The 18,967-nt window shown below is 26.3% G+C and overlaps 1 protein-coding gene across 3 annotated transcripts in view; it reads right to left on the bottom strand.

Moving 5' to 3' along the window:
- Positions 1–1,659: 1,659 nt before the first annotated feature.
- Positions 1,660–18,967, bottom strand: part of LOC112601994 (alpha-actinin, sarcomeric) — a 31,870-nt gene continuing 14,562 nt past the window's right edge. The window contains exons 2-16 of one of the 3 annotated variants that reach the window (XM_025349904.1): positions 7,081–7,315; positions 6,577–6,751; positions 6,221–6,381; positions 5,833–5,928; positions 4,835–4,920; positions 4,656–4,748; positions 4,343–4,573; positions 3,957–4,255; positions 3,702–3,873; positions 3,150–3,386; positions 3,001–3,085; positions 2,695–2,926; positions 2,381–2,630; positions 2,153–2,311; positions 1,660–2,081 (exon numbers count right to left, since the gene is read on the bottom strand). In XM_025349904.1, the coding sequence (XP_025205689.1) occupies positions 1,923–2,081; positions 2,153–2,311; positions 2,381–2,630; positions 2,695–2,926; positions 3,001–3,085; positions 3,150–3,386; positions 3,702–3,873; positions 3,957–4,255; positions 4,343–4,573; positions 4,656–4,748; positions 4,835–4,920; positions 5,833–5,928; positions 6,221–6,381; positions 6,577–6,751; positions 7,081–7,315 (2,670 nt within the window). In that variant the 3' untranslated portion in view covers positions 1,660–1,922. The remainder of the gene's footprint in view (positions 2,082–2,152; positions 2,312–2,380; positions 2,631–2,694; positions 2,927–3,000; positions 3,086–3,149; positions 3,387–3,701; positions 3,874–3,956; positions 4,256–4,342; positions 4,574–4,655; positions 4,749–4,834; positions 4,921–5,832; positions 5,929–6,220; positions 6,382–6,576; positions 6,752–7,080; positions 7,316–18,967) is intronic. The other 2 variants (XM_025349902.1, XM_025349903.1) reach the window with 2 other exon arrangements.

Genomic DNA, 18,967 nt, shown 5'->3' with positions numbered 1-18,967 from the left:
GACTATTATCCTTACTAAAAACATTTTGATAACTGAGCAACTGCTCATTAGAATTTTGAATTAATAATTTTCTAAAATATTATTCGCTAATTGATTTATAATATACGGGTTCTTGGTAAAAAAAAAAACAGAGGTTATATGTTACCAGTTAACACAAGTAATACAATATAACTCAAGAACTTAAAAATATTGTCTTTGAGTAAATTTAAAAATTTTATAAATAAAAATTTGAATAAATTCATTATTAAAAGAAATAATTGAGATAAGCACATTTTTAAAAAATTACTTCATCTCAGCTAAAAATATTTTATGATATTCAGGCAAGATAAATAACTATAAATAATATAAATAAAATACCTATTGAATAAACCGTTTTAAAAATATTATAAACATTTAATTGTTATCATTCATAAATTAAAAATTACAACTTTCTTTAATAATGAAAATCTTCAGCTTTTGTGTTAGAATTTGAACAATCAAGGAATGCACGCACAATAAATAAAAACAAAAATAAAATAGTTCTCACAATACAACCGGTATATATTTAAATAAATACATTTTTGTGGTTTTTTTTTTTTTCAATGATGTGTTTAGTAAACATCATTGTTAACATATCAACTATTTGATTAACTGTAAATACACGCTTTTGTCGTAGATTTCACATAGGAATTTAATCGGATTAAAACATATTTTAGAGACAATATTTCTCAAAACTTGTAAGAGGAGGGATAGACACGTTAACAATGGTCACAACTGATTGTGTGACGTTGCTCCTATGCAGCTTATAACTTACAAAAAAAACTCAAATTATTCGGTCGATGAGAGGGGAGGGGGAGAAGAAAATATTACTCTTCTTATGGCATCTCAAAGTTGCGTGACATACGCAGCAGCGAATGCGCTACGGAAAATACATTCAATTTTGCAAAAAAAAAATAAATAAATAAATAAAATCATGTTTTTTCCGCGCACAATAATAATAATCATACATATAATAAAATAATAATAATAATAACTAAAAATAAAATACACACTATACAATAAGAATAAATAAGTTGAGAGTTATCATTCGCGGTAAAATGATGGTAAATAAGGTGTTTATGAGAAAGAGGGAAAAATAGAAAAAAAACAAAATAATTGATTTTTTAATGTGATAATCCACACAAAAAATTACATATGATTGTTTTGTGTGAGTACACCAAAAATATAGCAAGGTATCTGATGAAATTATATAATATATTAAATTTTAATTAACTATTTTATTGTACAAAAATAAATGTGCGTTGAGCAAGAATCTTTTTGTAATCGCTTATATTGAAACAATTTAATACTTTTTCATAACTTTGAAAAATACAACATTAGTTGAACAACAGATAATTTGATTATAACACATTATGTGGTTTTGGCAAAAGTTGGTCCTGTAGATATGTGTAAAGTTTCTAAGATTAGTCAAAATGTTAAATTGTTCTAAGGCAATGAATAAATAAACAAAACATAGAAAAACTGAAATATTTCTTATCAAATAATTAGAAGAAAAAAAATGTTAAGGCCAAAAATAAAATATTCTTTAATAAGCCTATAATAAATATCTTCTAAATCTAAGAAATAAAAATTCTTTGAAAAGTAATACGGTAGAAATTAATTTTTTTTTATTTTATATGCTTTTCATTTCTATTGTTTTTAAGGTATCCTAAAACAATAATAAATATGATTTTCAGTATTTTTTTTATTATTAAGACGCGCGGACGGACGTGTAAAGAGTAGATGTGACTAGTAGATGATCCGATTAAAGAATTTAAGAATGAATTTTATTCTTCATTCATTTGTAATAATCTAGTTGTTAATAATCCATGGTAAATTTTTTTTAACTCGTTTAAATATTGTTATTATTTTTTTGTTTTAGTTTGTTTATAAGTAACAATGATTTACAGATCTGACTCGCCATATAAGGCAGTTGAAAATGACATGTAGTCCAGAGCTCCTGGTACAGCATTAACGCCCTTGTATGGAGCCATGCGCTGTATACAATATTCTGCCTGATCTGGTGGAAGTTCCCGCCTTAGTTCATCAGACAATATATATGGCTGTAAAGAAATGGATATAGAATCAACAAAATTTTAATTATAATAATTTATACAAAATAAATTTATTATACCTTGTCGCCTGCCAAAATACGGAACGAATCAATCACTTGTTCAGCTGTATCAGTGTCTGTAGATTCTCGAGTCATAAAGTCCAAAAACGCATCAAAGTGCACATATCCAGTACTATTGGGATCAACAACAGCTAATATGCGTTGGAAATCAATTTCACCCTGTACATCATAATCTCATTGTTAAGTAATAAATATAAAACATACATTAAACAATAAAATATAATTTACCTGTCTATCCTTTCCAATGCTATAACCAATAGACACCAAACATGATTTAAATTCTTCAGGTGCCAATCGGCCAGTACGGTTTTTGTCAAAATGATTGAAACTAGCCCTAAATTCGTTAAGTTGTTCTTGAGTTATACCTTTGGAGTCTCTGGTTAATATCTGATTTTCTACTTCGTTCACATTACGGTTGATGGATGTCAACAATTGTTCCCATCCAACACGTAGTGTCTCCATTGTATATTGAGTATATCTATAGACAATGCATTAATTTAATAAGCTGTTGCAACATTTTCATAATAAGCTATTAACTATACCTGTTTTCAAAGATCATGCCCTCTTGAACAGCTTGATGAATTTTTTCTAATTCTTCAATATGTGGCTTGTACGCAAACACATTCTGTTCATATTGTTTAAGTTGATGCAGTTGATCTTCCAGAGAACCTTGCAATCCCATACCAATGGCTGTAACAGCATCCATTTGTCTTTCAATCCAAGGACCCACTTGATTTGACTTCTCCGCAAATTGACGACGTAGCATCTCATTGTCTACAAAAAACAATATCAGTTAAAAAATCAATGTTATACATAAATAAACTACAACAAAATATTGTAAAAATTACTTTGTTGTTTTCTGAGTTCAGCTTGGAGGGTCGTGTCTCTTTGGGGTACTAGATGTTTCACTTCAGACCATTTTTTGCTTAAATCCTGTAAATAAAAATACATAAAAGTCAAGTTAAAAAATAATAAGTATTACAAAAATTATACATACACTTGAAGTCAAAGTAGTATATGGGTTCTGAAGACCACCAGGTATTTGATATTTTTGTACAGTTGACTCAACATCTTTAACCAGTCCAATGATAGAATTGTACTCTTTGTCTGCATCAGACAAAGTAGCCTTGAATTGTCCATGTGCATCAATCAATCCTTGGATTTCCTCAACAGTATGTACAATGAACATGTCCACTAAATCTTCACGTGTACCATCCAACCAGTTGTTGAAAGGCTAATTTAGTATGAAAATTATAATTAATTTTAATTCTCAGATATCTTAAGAAGCAAAACCAACATTTGTTTTCTTTACTTATCTTGAGCACAATAAAGGTAAACAATTCTTTAATTCAGTTTAAGAAAAACAGCTTCTTTATACATTTTATAAAGAAGAATATTTCTTATACGTTGGCCTAATAAATTGGCATATAAAGTAACATTAACTTAATTTTTTGTCTTTAATCATTAATAACTTATTAAAAAATGAACAAATGTTGATGTTACAGCCCATTAAGCCAGAACTTAGGACTACTTCTTTAATTGCACTTACAGCTGCTCTCTTGGCAAATTCCAAATGCAATATATCAATTTTCTCCAATATTTTTTCCGCATCGTCCAAATCAGTTCTGCGTTTCTGTGTTAAGCTGCCTAATCTGTCCCATTGGTCACAAATACGTTGACAGCGTATATTTACGCTTGTACTGTCATGATATTCCAAAGTACTGAAAACAAATAAAATACACAAAACGTCATACATTTAAAATAAATGGAAATAATATCCAACATTAAGGAATTATTAATTTACTTTAATTCATGTGCTATAGCTGCAATTTGCTCAACTCTGTCTTGATGTGCAGCTAAATCACTCTCAAAAGCTTCATGTTTTTTTTTCAAAGCTTTTAGATCGTTTAGCTTGCATTGCCTAAAATCAGAGCTCTGTAACATCTCTTCTTTGCCACGTGTCCAATCTTCATGTGTGTCTGCCTTGGCTTTGAACTTTTGTGCCAAATGTTCCAAACGTTCTAGTCTCATCATTTCAGACAACAGCCAGTCTTCAAATGACTTTTCTGACTGTTCAAGACCTTTCCATGCATTGGCAATATCCTAGTAAATTGTTTACAAAAATATCAATCAACTAGTGTTTTTGTGATGAAGAAGGAAAAAATGATTACAAAATGGATTTTTACTCACAGAAACCATTTTACCCTCAGTTGGCATGTATGCAGGTCTGTTGGACAAACGCAATTTTGTTTGCAGCGTGTTAAAGTTTGTCTCAAGCTTGGCTTTCTGTTCTACACGTGGGGGCTTATGTTTACGCCTGTAAGTACGGTATTCCTCGAGCCTCTTCTGCACACCGGATAACGAGTTGTCGGCCTGTCGGCTTTGCAGCCACGGCAATGTGCGCCTGATCCATTCCAATAGCTAAATAATAAATGGACAAAAATCACAAATCAACATATTTTGATATTTCCTGATAGCCGTAACTTGTAAATAATATACTTACGTCACTGGCCAAACGTTCATATTCTTCCATCAAACGCTCGTTCTCTTGGTTCACTTTGAGTACTTTACAAATTCTGTTTGCTGCGGTCTCAGCCTATAAAACGATCAATAATCGTAAAGCCATAAATTTATTATTCATTAAGGATATTAGTCACAAAAAGCTATAAAAGGCACAATTACCTTCTGAGCTCCAGAAAAGCAATGGTAATACGATGAAACATAAGTCATTATGGCTCTTTCGTCTGGCATTGCCGTATTGGTCATATCTATCAATGTTATAACAAACATGCATATGTTAAATTCACTCAAAACTCAAAAGCAATCAAAATATAAATTTAGTGTTAAATATTTTATATTATTATTATAAACAATAGTGTAGTTGCAGTCACACGATATATTTAAAGAGTATTTTATTTTATTGGGTCAGTTCGTATTTTTTTGTTTTTGGATTAAGCTTTTTTTATTTTTATTTTCGGCAGCTATTAAATTGTATTACATAATTTTGTGTTGCCTATGATTATTATATAAATATCGGGATTTTATCAGTAATCATTAATACACTATAATGATCTCCTAAGATTCCTAATGACGACCTTAAACAAATTGACGTTAACAAAATAAACGTATCATATTGGTACTATTATAATACCTATATTAATTATAGCGTAACAATTTTACCTTACAATTGATAAATACCCTATTAAAATGTATCATTATATTATAATCTGTAATTTAATATTAATTATATTTTCGATACTTATTAAAAAAGATTACTTGTTATAGGTACGTTAAAAGAATTTGACATGCTAAAATCTTCAAACTGTAGACCTGCGTGAATTTTAATTAAAAAAAAAAAAAATTGAAACTACGCCATTTAATTTTTTTAAATTATTAATAACTATTACAAAACATTTTTTTGTTTTTATTAATAACGTTATTATTATACAATTTGTGTATAGAATCATAATAATATAATTAAATAGTTTTGAAGAATCGTTATGCTTGATTCACTATTTATAAGTGGACAGTAGACACCTATATATTATAACATTAGTAAGTATTGACTGGAAAATATACACCGCAAAAATAAAATTATTTAACTATCACACAAAATGCAGACGCTTATTATTAATGGAAATTTGTTAGTGATTTACGCTGGACAAAAGCGGGATATATACGCGTTTTTACCTGTTGCGCCCCTTGGAATGCGTGATAATAACACGACACATAGGTCATGATCGCGCGTTCGTCCGGTTTCGGAGTGTTTATCAAATCTATACAAAACACGACCGTGTAAAAGTTTTTATTTAAAATATAATAATATGCAATTGCGATAAATCATCGGTGTAATAATACTATTGGTAATAAGATGTTGGAAATGGCATCGAAAACAATGGTAATATTTACTTTTATTGAATATATAAGTGTATTTTCCTAACTGGATAATACGCGCGGGACAAGATAGAATATAAAATTAGTCACAATTGTAATATGTTTAATATTAATTAAATAATGTATCTTTAATCAGAATTATATGATAACAAATTAACAGTAACGTAGACATACCTTCGGGGTCCAACATGCGAGGTATATCCAAATACTTCTCGGCGACATCAAATGCAGTGTTCAAATTCTGAAGCGGATTGTCCTTAGACAGCTTATGGTAATCGATGAGATCGGGCCGATGACGATGAATGAGAGCACAGAATGCCAAACCGTCTTTGAAACTAGAATTAAAATATGGCCGGTATAAGATATAATAATTAAATTATTCATATTGTAAAGAAAGGACTCGTGTGATATTAAAAAAACTTAAAATATAATGCAGAAACTAATTTTTTTTAAATATTCCATTTTTTGTGCATTTAAAATAAAAATAAAATAACCTGTACTAATGATATTTGCAATCTACTTAAACGCACCTGAGATGGAAGTTTTGCACGTTTACGTTCTTGTACGGGGCGGTTTTACGCTGGCACCACAGCAACAGACCCTCCTTGGCGGTCATCTCCTCCACAGAAATGTCCTGGATAGCGAATCTCAAGATAATTGTCCAGATCATACCCAGAGTCATTTTTAAATTTCCGTCGACAATTTCTACAAATGGATATACATTAATGATAAATACACCACAATAATAAATACAATAATGGTTAGTTTGCAATTTGACATTATATATGATTAACAATTATAGCCCTGCAGAAAAGATGTTGATGAGCAATGACGTTAAAATATTTGAACGAACTACAAAACGGTTATCCAGTAACCAAAAGCAATGTAGTTTAATTAAACTGGGTGAAACTGATACTATTAATAATAAATAGTTTTTAAATAATAATAAAATAAATAATAAGTTCTTTTCCCTAGGCTTAATCTACATCTAGAACCAAACAGTAAATAATATACTTTGTTTTAGGTCAACGTACCTTCGGCACCGATCGATACCAATTTCACGCCCTTGCTGGCTATAAAGTCGAGTGCTTTGTTGACATTGGCAATCTTGTGGAAACGCATTTTACCTCTATCAGGTTTTGGTAACGTTTCACCAGAAATTACTTCGAGGAGCAACATGAGTTTGAGGCCGTTTCGGAAGTCTTCTTCGATGTTCTCGATGGCTGTACCCGCTTTGCGTAAGTGCGAGTTGCACCATGCTGTAAAGGTCTAAAAACAAAAAAATCATATATTATTATAATTTTCACGATTTCATAAACAAAATATTATATTATAATATAAATATTATGTAGATAAAAGTCTGTCAAAGCATACAATTTTCAATGTTTTTATACACAATACACATAGTCATAGTAATATAATACACAATATAATACGGTGATTTATTCCAAATTTTATATTTTAAAATACAAGTTATTACATCACATTTAAAAAAAATTTGATAAAATAAATTAAACAAAAGATAAATAATTTTAAAACATCTATTCATAATAATACGTCTATATAATTTGTAATTTTTTAGCTGCATATTTACAAGCGTTTTAAAAGCAATAACTTTCCCTTGTATACTATAATAAAAAAAGAAAAAAAATAATCATATCATACATGTTATGGCCGTTATGGGTATATATTAGTTAGTACTGTTAGTAAAAACAGTATTGTTTACGTGTATGTTTAAAAAAAAATGAGTTTGTTTAGAATATAGATTAATAATTTTAACTATATTAACGTAAATATAATTAACAGATGTGACTTATTGTGACCTACTTATAATTATTATTTTAGTATTGGGCCAATATGTTTTACATTATCCTTGGTAAAAGTATGACTAAAACTCGAAGAACAAAATTGAATCCTCCATTAAATTTAGTGAAATTAAATTGATTTCAAACGCTAATGTAACAAATGAACACGAGAAGTAATAATAACATTTTATTATAAAACGATAACAATATATTCAGCAATCACATTCAATTAGGCGAGCACGAGGCTTCATTAAAATCAACATAAGCCGAATGTGAATTTGTTTTAGTAGATATGCAATATAATACAAACGATAACGGGAATATTTGAATTAGAGAAAATATGACTCAACGATTTTGAACTAGTTGCTCAGACAATATTATAGTAGTTAGTCAGTTTATGTTCACTATATTTACAACAATCAAAGTACAAATCTTACTTTCTATATAACTTTTCACTGTTAGTCAATATTTATTATTTATAGTTATATACGAATCTTTATACTTAGAAGAATTTAAGGAGATTGTGTAGCATATATATTATTTAAAATCAATTGATCAGCAATTCTATGAACAATTATTCTAACAATATGTCTACGTTGCAGTCACGCGGTCAGTCTATCTACGGAAGGGATCAGCATCAGCATTCACTAATCGTATACTAAGTGTTCGTCTTACACAGTCCGTTTAAGAGTTAACCAACCAAACTCAACAAGTCTGAGTATTTTAAATTATGTTTTTTCTAAGTATACTTTATTAATAGTTATAATAAATTGTACTCTTAAAGATATATTATTGCAATACGGTAAAAATAATAAGGTTTTATGCAAATTTAAAAAAATAAAATATTGAGTTTTATACATTGCTGTTTAGTTTTTAACCCTCTCTTTAAACACCCTATGTATGTATAAACGTGTTTCATAAACAAATCTATGAACAGAATGACTTGAAATTTAACTTAACCCAATAAATTGTTTTGGTTTGAATAAGTTTTTGTTTTATAATATGAAGTACTTTCAAGTTTCAAGTAATAACACTGTGAATATCTGTTTCTTAACGAGAACTCATATTCTTCATATTAAAAAAAAAAAATTATTGTTTATATAGACTAAACCTTTTGGATAACATATTGTAGTATAATCTGTCTTATTTACAAATAATTATATAAAGATTGAAAATTACATGAATTTATAAAAAGGAAAATAAACAAGGATTGATAAAATATAAATTCAAAACAAGAACGAAGAATCCACATTGGTTAAATGCATTAGATTTCATAATAATATTATACATCGAATATTAAATAAGAAGTACCTATAAGTAATTCAAATATTAAAAAAATGGTAGAGTAAATCTTACTTCACTTGTAATAAACTAAAATTACATTATTTTACTATTTAGTATTCATATTTTTACAAGTAAAAAATTACAACTAAATTAGTGGCATTAACTTAGTGCATATCGTATGACGTATATTTACGTCTCAGAGTTTCAAGGTATAATAAAAATAGGTTCTATGTAAAATACTTTAAATTAAAAGTACTTCGTAAAAGAATCTTGGGGAAATCGATTGATATAGAAGTGTAAAATACACGGCGTAGGTATAGCAAAGATTCAGAGAAATAAAAACAAATCTCAAACAAAAGAATAATTGTTATTACTGAACGATCACGTCACTGAACTGTTTAATTATATTGGGTATTTTTTATTGTTGTGTTTCTTTTTTTGTAATAAACTACCATTTGAATGCCTATTTTGTACATCCTAATAAATAAAATAACGTTTGTTTTCATGGGTGCAAATATACCATTACTTTTGTATAATACTTATATATAATAGAATTGTGTTTATTCTAAATATACTTCCAGTAAAATTGCAACAGTAACCCATATATATCTTTTCGTTGTCGAAAATTGTCAGGGAAAAAAATCAAGAATAAAACACATGGATTCCGACCATTGCAATTAAACGATCATAGTCGAGGTAATAATTACCATATTTAAACTTTATCTTCACCTTCATGAGATTAAATTGTAATATAAGTACCTATAATATAAATACTAAGATTGAGATATTATACAGGAATGCATAATAATCGAAATGTTATGAATAAGTACAAGGGGAGTAAATAACCGTATTTATATTATTTATTATAAATAATATTCAATTACTAAAATTTACACTTAGTCTCATTTATGCACTTGGCAATTTAATATCAAACTAATTAAATAATAAATAGGTACTTACGTTATATAAAAATTTAGAAATTTCATTTAAAATTGACTCATAAATTTAAATAAGATTAGAAGATAGATTGATAATATATATGATTAATTATTGAGAAGGAAATTATGTAAAAAAAAAACATTTTTTAGGGGATAAAATATGTGCATTTTTTGTATTTATCAACTATTGTCAACAATTCTACAAATTTCTAAAATAATAGCTAAGTATAAAAATGTATTAACTTTTATTAAACAAAGATGGTTTTCAATTCTTCACGGAGCTTATGCAGTTATCTAATTATTAAACTGTTATAGAATATTTTACTTACTTTATATTTTTAATGATACGTTTGAAAATAAAATATAAATAAATTATACAGGATAAATTCATAGACTAAGTAATTATTTTCATATTTATCGAATTACAAAGATATTGAAATTAAAATATTTACTGCTGTGACTTCTTAATATATAGTGTACGAGGAATTCAAAATACATATAAATATTTGAATATTACTCAACATTATTGAAATTCCATAATTTCCCCATTCCACTTCAAATATAATTTACTTATTATCGTCGCTTATCAACATGAACTTATAATAAATATCGATAAAAACTAACAACAAGATATTTGGTGTTTTAAGCGACTTAAGTAAGTTAACCTCCACACCGAGGTTAACATCAATTTTAAACATTTATAAGTAGTATTTTGCATTTAGTATAACAAAACTACATAGACATTAATTTTTTTTTTCAAAATCAATTATTCAACACGGAATCTATAATTATTAATTAGAGAGAAAACATAATAAGTCACCAACAATATTTTTAAATTTCGAAATTACAAATTAATCTCCATCATGTAATTCCATTACACAAAATTTGATTACTTTTTTTCTCCCACGCGATTTTGGTTTAAAGCATCAAAATTAAAAACGTGTTGTGAAAAAGAATGTAAACCTAATATTATATTTTTTGTGATATAGATAAACAAGTTCAAAAAAAAAAAAAAAACGAAACAATTTAAGTACTTGATGAGCATTGTTTAAACAAAAATTTCAAAATAACACATTATATAACTGAAGTATATATTTTTATTAAGTTTTAATAACTGTAAAATTGGTTTTAACTTATAAAAATAAATAAACTGTTAATAATTACATTTCAATGTATTTATATATATATAATATAAATACTAATTAGGTACTTATGTTTGTTGAATAACCAAAAAGAATTTATGATTTATATGTTCATACAGAAAGAAAATTAAAAAACACTAAACATATTCTGCGTTAATAACTGGACAGTATCACAATCAAATAAATAGACGTAACAAAGAAAATGACTCTTTCTAAACATAGTTCCTGTTGTAAAGCATACATTTTTGTAATATACTCGTATTATTAATTAAATATTTAAAATAAATAGTAGCAAGACTTTAAACTATTACACATGAATTACAAATGTGTAGTACCTAATACCTATATACTTAATATACGATTTAGAATTATTGTTAGGTATATTGTGCACAGATATATTTTATTCTAACGAATAACGAAAGCAAACCACCAATAAATAATGATTGAGTAACTATCGTTTTATAAATATTATAAAAAGTAAAATAGTTGAAATAACTAATAATGACGTGGGCACATTCTAAGAATTCATAATACATAGCAATTAAAATATGTCTACAACTATGTTTGTATATTCGTCTATCTCTATACAAGTAAAATACTGAAATGCTAATCAACCTCTGGTGTGGTTTTTGCAAAAATAACTATTCGTCATCACATATCGGTATCATGGCAAAACAAATAATAATAATAATAATATATACTTATTATTTAACGAAAAAAAATAAAATCTATACAATCATAGTAACTATATTTATTATATATTATAATATCAAGTTTACTTATAAGTTCATCACCACCACAAAATAATTACTTAAAGCATAATGATTTAAATGCAATTTTATATTTAGTGAATAGCTGCAGTGAAAAATAAAAATTCCCAATAACCACATGCAGCGATTGATATTTCTTTCAACACAGCCATCACTGTGCAGTAGTAACTATTTCCCACGATCAATTACGTAAAAACAACACTCTTTTTTTATGTAGCACAAGCATCGACGGGAGGTCTATTTGTCTTGTCTACAATTATGTCGCAGATATAATGAAATTATTAAATTAATTTAAAATCGAGCTATATAAATTACCTATAAGTAAATAATATGTATAACCCGCGATCTACTAACAAAAAAAAATATATATATATAAAAGATAGCCTTGAATTAAACGGAAATTTTTCTGCCCATTTAAATTGACTGAATTTTTCCTTATTACAATTCCATACAACGAACTTATATTTTTTTACAAAACTTTGTATAAACAAATTGGCATATTGATATTCTGTTATTTAATGTAATCGAAAAAAAATAAAAATCTACACAACGCCTTTGTTTGTAGTAAACGCCACCCAGTTTCATGCTAAATAGAATTGTAATGCTATGACGTTTAATGTTGGTAAACTAGTATTATGATGAAAGAAAAATTCCGGGATATTAAGAATTTGATGTATATATTTTGAAGAACCAATTAGAATCGACTCAGATAAGGTTTTGTACATTTTCAGTATTCGTGACGTTTTTTTAAACGTAGACAACAATGCGAACAACATCAAGTTATTAAACTAAAACGTAAACAACTAAGTAATATCATGACCAAGGAATTTACAGTATTTACATGGATTACCTTTTATTTTTAAAATAATGAAAGTTTATATACAATATAGGTAATTTCCAAGCCAAGTATATTAAAATAATATATTTAGGGAATTTTATGCCTAAAAGTTCTATAATTTATTGTTCATAATAATTTTATACTCATATTTAAAATCAATTAATCTAAATTATAAAAAAAATCTTTGCACACAGTATTTTGTGTTTTAAGCAATTGATAATTATATTTATTAAATAAGTTTTTAACTTGTATTGCACTTTTTTTTCTTTAACTAATATAAGTTTCAAAAAATATTTAATAATTTATCTTAGAATAAAACAATAATAAATTAACATTTACTCACTATCTATGTTCCATGAGTTACAACATTATAGATATATAATATATACTTAAAATTAATTAAATCAGTTACCAATATTATTTAAATTTATTTCAGAGACGATACGAGAGTTGTTATTACATAAAAAGACTACATGAATAATATTAATAATTTGAACATTGCTTTGAATTTTTATTAAATTATTTGGTTATTTTATTTTAAATTTTTTCCCAAAATTCATTATTAGACAAATATCTTTCGTAAATTCAGTGTATATAATTTTTCGAAAAAGAAATGTGTTGAAATATTTGATTTAATAACCACAGATTAATCATAAAGATCTCATTCCAATATTTATGATCGCGTAAAACATATTTAGATTCCCTACAATAATAAAACAATGTTTAAATACATATACTATTTCAGCCACAAATATGCATAAACTAAATTGAATTATTGTTAGTCTGCGATGTTTATAACATGTTAAAATTGATTAAACTTAAATAAGTTAAACAACTAAATAGTCAGTTTTAAATTTTAAAATAGTTAGTAAAAACGTTACATTAATTGACGGTAACTGTTATATAACATATATGTAAAACGTTATTTATTAAGTAACTTTAGACGCTATAAAAGTAGTTGCAAGTTGGCTATCGACCAATGCGTTCAAAATTATTTTGGAATAGGTACTCAAATAGTTAATTTAATTAATGAATGTGTGTTTAAATAACATTATATTATTCGATTTTAACTATTGAAAATGTAAATTATAGAATAGACAAATTATCATTGACATTAAATATTTTTATTTTGGTAGAACATATCTAAGTAGGTATAATGGTACAAAAAGAAAAATTTAAATGGTTGGAGTAAGGTCGTTCTACCAATAAAAATATTATAGTTGTGAATATTGCAGTATTTATATACCTACATTAAATTATACCAAAAACAACTTGTACAATGAACATAGCTATTAAATTATGCATGTATTGCTATGATTAAAACATGTTGGCAGATGTAAACACAAATGAAAGAAATATATTAGTCGCATAACAATACAATCTAATGAAATAAAGTAAAATTACAGTCAATTTTAGATTTTTAACCAAAATTTAAAATAACTTATATTATCTAATCTAAATTTTCAAGAAGAGTAATAAATGGCAAGTATTATTCCATGAGAAAATAACTAAATATTTTATATTGTTTAAAATATCCTACTTCTTCCAACTCATTTATTTTTTAAAGAGAGTAGGTAGGTTCCATAATATGAATATTTATAATAATTATTTAATATTATTGTAATTTTTAACTTAAGTCTAGAATAGTAAAAATTTATTGGCATTCTGCATAAACTATTGTGTAATACAAAAAATATTTTAAATAATGAATAGCTCTTTTTATTATTAATGTAATAAAAATTAATTCACTTTTTGCTTGAATTATAAATTATATGATTTTCACTGCAGTTAAGTGTTATTCTATAATATTCTTAAAATAAAGAGTCTAATATTCTAAACTCGTATTTATAGCCAATAAAATCCCAAATGAGGTTAAAGACCTAATAAAAAATACATATTTTTTTTTGATCAAATAAACGGTATATTTTAATAAAGTAGTCAACTTATTTCCATAGAATATTACTTCAAACGAGAAATTTCTTGAAACGAAACGTTGAATCAGTCGTATTACGGTTGAATGAGGATTTCTATCGCTGACGACTTAACTATTTACAGCCGGATTAATTTCAATAAAAAAAAAGAACTATTGAATAAAGCTAGTAATAGAACAAAGAGGATTTATAGATAAAAAAATATATTTTTTTTAATCAACCGAAAAGCTTTTAGGAACAATAACGTGATTAGTCCCGGGTCTTGGAATGCCAACAAGAACCTAATCGTTCGAAAATATCATATTTGACTCAGACATCAATTAGTACATTTTAAGCAGATTATTTCATTTATATACATTTTATTATACATGCACGGCACACGCGCTTATACCCACTGCAACCTATTATAAATGCATTTCAATTTTACAAATACATATAATTTTATAAAAGGCAACAATGTTCATTGGCGTAATACACATGAAGATAACATTATATCTAATGGGATATCATAATATATAATGTTTAAGAATTTCTGAGCAGAGGTCATTATACCAACGCGTAACTACGTCAGACGCGCACTGCAGCTAGCCCGCCACCTGACACAAAACAACACCAGTTTCTCCGCGGACGGAATAGTTAGTAATTCTTTTTTCCTCCTTCTTACCATTGGCCGATAAATGCGCGCATGACCTATTTATGACCTACTCTAAGAACCATGTCTAATTTAAAAAATAAATAAATAAAACGTTAACGTAAACTCCAAAGAAATATCGTAAGAAAATTCAACACTGCACAAAAGTGGTCTTACGACTAAAAATCGTGCACAGCTATGTATTATAATATATAGTTATCTACCGGTCTTTTTAAAGTCAAGAATTATTATATTTATGTTTATTATATTATATTATATTACATTTGAATGTCACGGAACAACATAAAAATGTCAGCCGACTACGACAGTAAGTAAATAGTAGCTATCGTCTACATATAGTATGTATAGTGTTAGGTACTTTTAAAAACGACCGACAGTCGCACAATTAGACATTACTATACGTACATTATGGCGATTTTTTAAACTTATTATAATAATATACTAAATTAGCATTTTTTTTTTTTCTATAGCTAATGAAGTATGTATGTAAAAAATACCAACGACCTCATTTAAACTAAAAAAAATTAAAACAATTATATAATATAAATACACACCTAAAAGGTTAAAATGGTTTTATGTATAATATATAAATATATTAATGAAAATAGCTATATGCTAAAATTTAATTAATAATAAAATACAACAGCTAAACGTAAATATTGTATACTGTGTAGGTGTAGAGAACAATAAGAAGTATACATAATTTTCAACTTAATTTGTTTGATGATATATCGTGACTATATTATGTCACAACGTTTTTTTAATAATAATAACAAACAAGTTCCCGGAATTAGCTACTATAGAATAGTTGCGAATTAAGATAACTCAGTTAATCGTTTCTATCGATGCTTTTTCAGTACTTAGTTTCACATTCTTTAGTTGTCCCGTCCTACGAATATTTATAAATTCAAAATAGCAATATATTATTTGTTTATGTACCAACATAATATACATATACACTTTTATTATTCTTATTTATTATTTATTATGCTACTAATTATACTAAGTAAATTAATTATAAATGAAAAAACTTCTGACGGTTACAATTTTAATAGTAATTTATGTAAATATGTTTAATTTCATGTCTAGAAACGAAAGTTTAGTTGGATCCAGTTAAAATGTATAACATGCGTGTCAGATAGAAAGAGATAAATTCTGATTTTTGGGGACAAGTTCAGAAAATTGAATTGGTTAATTAGTAGAAATTTTATTCGATGTCATAGATAAAATTGTGGTTGCCCACATCGTTATATCGAGGACAAATAAAAAAGAATTAAATATCAAAAAAACGCACATAATATTACTAATGGTTTAATTTTATGATATAAGTGTGTATATATGTAAATATATCAGACTGAATTTTACAGATATATTAAATGTGAAGATAAATTTAAAATAGTTTTAACGATTTAAAGCAATTATAAATAGCAATAGTTTTAAAAGGTATATTATCGAAACCCCATATCTTCCAGACCTAATTTTCAAATACAATAATGTAATGAATGTATAAAATAATAACCAACAAAAACAATATGCTATTATTAATTCAATTGAAATTTAATACATAACGGTTAATTGACGTACTATTGAATCAAATTGTAAAGGTGTGTATGTACAAAAGGGAAAAATATAAAAAATGTTTTAGCTATTTTATTCGCTATACCCTAGCGCTGAACGTCGACAAACTATTAATTTTAAATACGAGTACTAACTATGTAGATAAGTAAAGTTTACACTGAAACCGAGGCAGAAATAAAACTGTCATATTTTAAAATAATAATAAATTATAATCGGTAAACTAATATTGATTTAATTATAGGTATTATTATAAATCTAAATATAATTTAACAATTTTATAATAATAATAATTATATAATGACAATATTACATTGTTATCATTTAAATAATAATAGCCAATAAGTAATACATATATGTAACAGATGTCCATCATTATATAAATTATGACCTAGCTTTAAAAGCATAATATATAAAATCACTACACCGATTTAAATGTTTAACAAATCGATGAACATACATTTATTTAAACGAAAAATGTAATAGGTAGATAAGTCTATAAATGCAAAATATCATACTAAACTACAATACTTAAAGATTATTAATAAATATTAAATAGAATTGATCAATTATCAGTAATTATTTAATTAAAGAAAACCAAAAACGATTAAAAATTATAAGCTTATAAATAATAAAGACCAAAGTATAATAAGCAAAAAAAAAAAATTCGTCATACTCAAAAATTACAATACTTTTACTTTTACTTTAATTTATTAGGTAAATTTTAATTCAACTAGAATTTGTAGTTAAGTTAAATCACTAAAATTAATGATTTTCATAGTAAAACTAAATATATTTTAAACTTTTAAATAATAATTGTTATCAAAATTATATCAGCCCACAACACGTATTTGTTTTAGACTATTAGTATATATTATTTTAAACATATGTTTGATGATTGTATAACAAAAAATAGTCAATATTTTACTTTCAAAAAAGTCCACAGAATAAAATAGAACACATGAATTTATACTATGATGCACTAACATGGAAAGCGACCCAATAAATATTTTCGGATGTTGGCTCAGCTTAGCGAATAGTTTTATTTTAAAACACATTTCACCAAGTGGGTAAGTTCCTTCAAAAACAGTATTTAATTTTTAATAGCAGCAAACACAATTTTAGCCGTTTTGTCGACAAGACTTTTTTTTTTTTTATGAACAATTTAAAATTTGAACTGCCTAATTAAATACGTAATATAATTTTAAAAATAAATCATTTTACAGCTATACGATATGACAGCAACATTGAGTTGGACATTTTTTTTACAAAATAGGATGGAAAGAAAAGAACATGCTGTTAATTGATCTTATTATTATTCGATAGTTACTAATTATAGCGATCTGATTATATTCTAATTTAAAAAATTTTTAATAGTTTATAACGGGTAATCAAAAAGTATACATTCAAAATGTCTTCATAATATCCAATATATTCTAACAATGTTTAAAATATTCCATTTTTTTTATTGACAAAAACGCAGATATTTTTACGCTTCAAATTCATTAGGTCAATATATACTATCCCAATATATTTTTTTTAAAACAATTGTGTCACTACAACGAATACTGTATATGGCCTATACTATGAGGTAACCTGAAGGTCGTCTATCATGTCCATGCGTTGTCGTCTATAACGAGTTCAATTGATAAAAATAAGACAAAAGAAAAAAATGTGCCAGAGGCTATCCCGAGTATACCATAGACTAAAAACTAATGACGATATAATTGTCAAGAATAGTCGGTAGTATTATTATAGTAGTGATATAAATTATACACAAGTTTTCAAAACAGGAAAACTTTTTTTTATAATATAATACATATATATAGTATATAGTATATTATACAGAGTTATTACACATGGCTCCTAAAAGTCATATCCTGAATATTTATAATGCATAACTGCCAAGTATTTACAAGTGCATATAATGTATATAATAATACATAATATACGACCTGAAATAGTATCCTTTTCTTTTCAACTAGT

Source organism: Melanaphis sacchari, unplaced genomic scaffold (genome assembly GCF_002803265.2).
Source record: "Melanaphis sacchari strain LSU unplaced genomic scaffold, SCAv2.0 Contig80_pilon_pilon, whole genome shotgun sequence".
NCBI lineage: Eukaryota > Metazoa > Arthropoda > Insecta > Hemiptera > Aphididae > Melanaphis > Melanaphis sacchari.
This window is presented reverse-complemented; position numbering and strand designations above follow the sequence as displayed.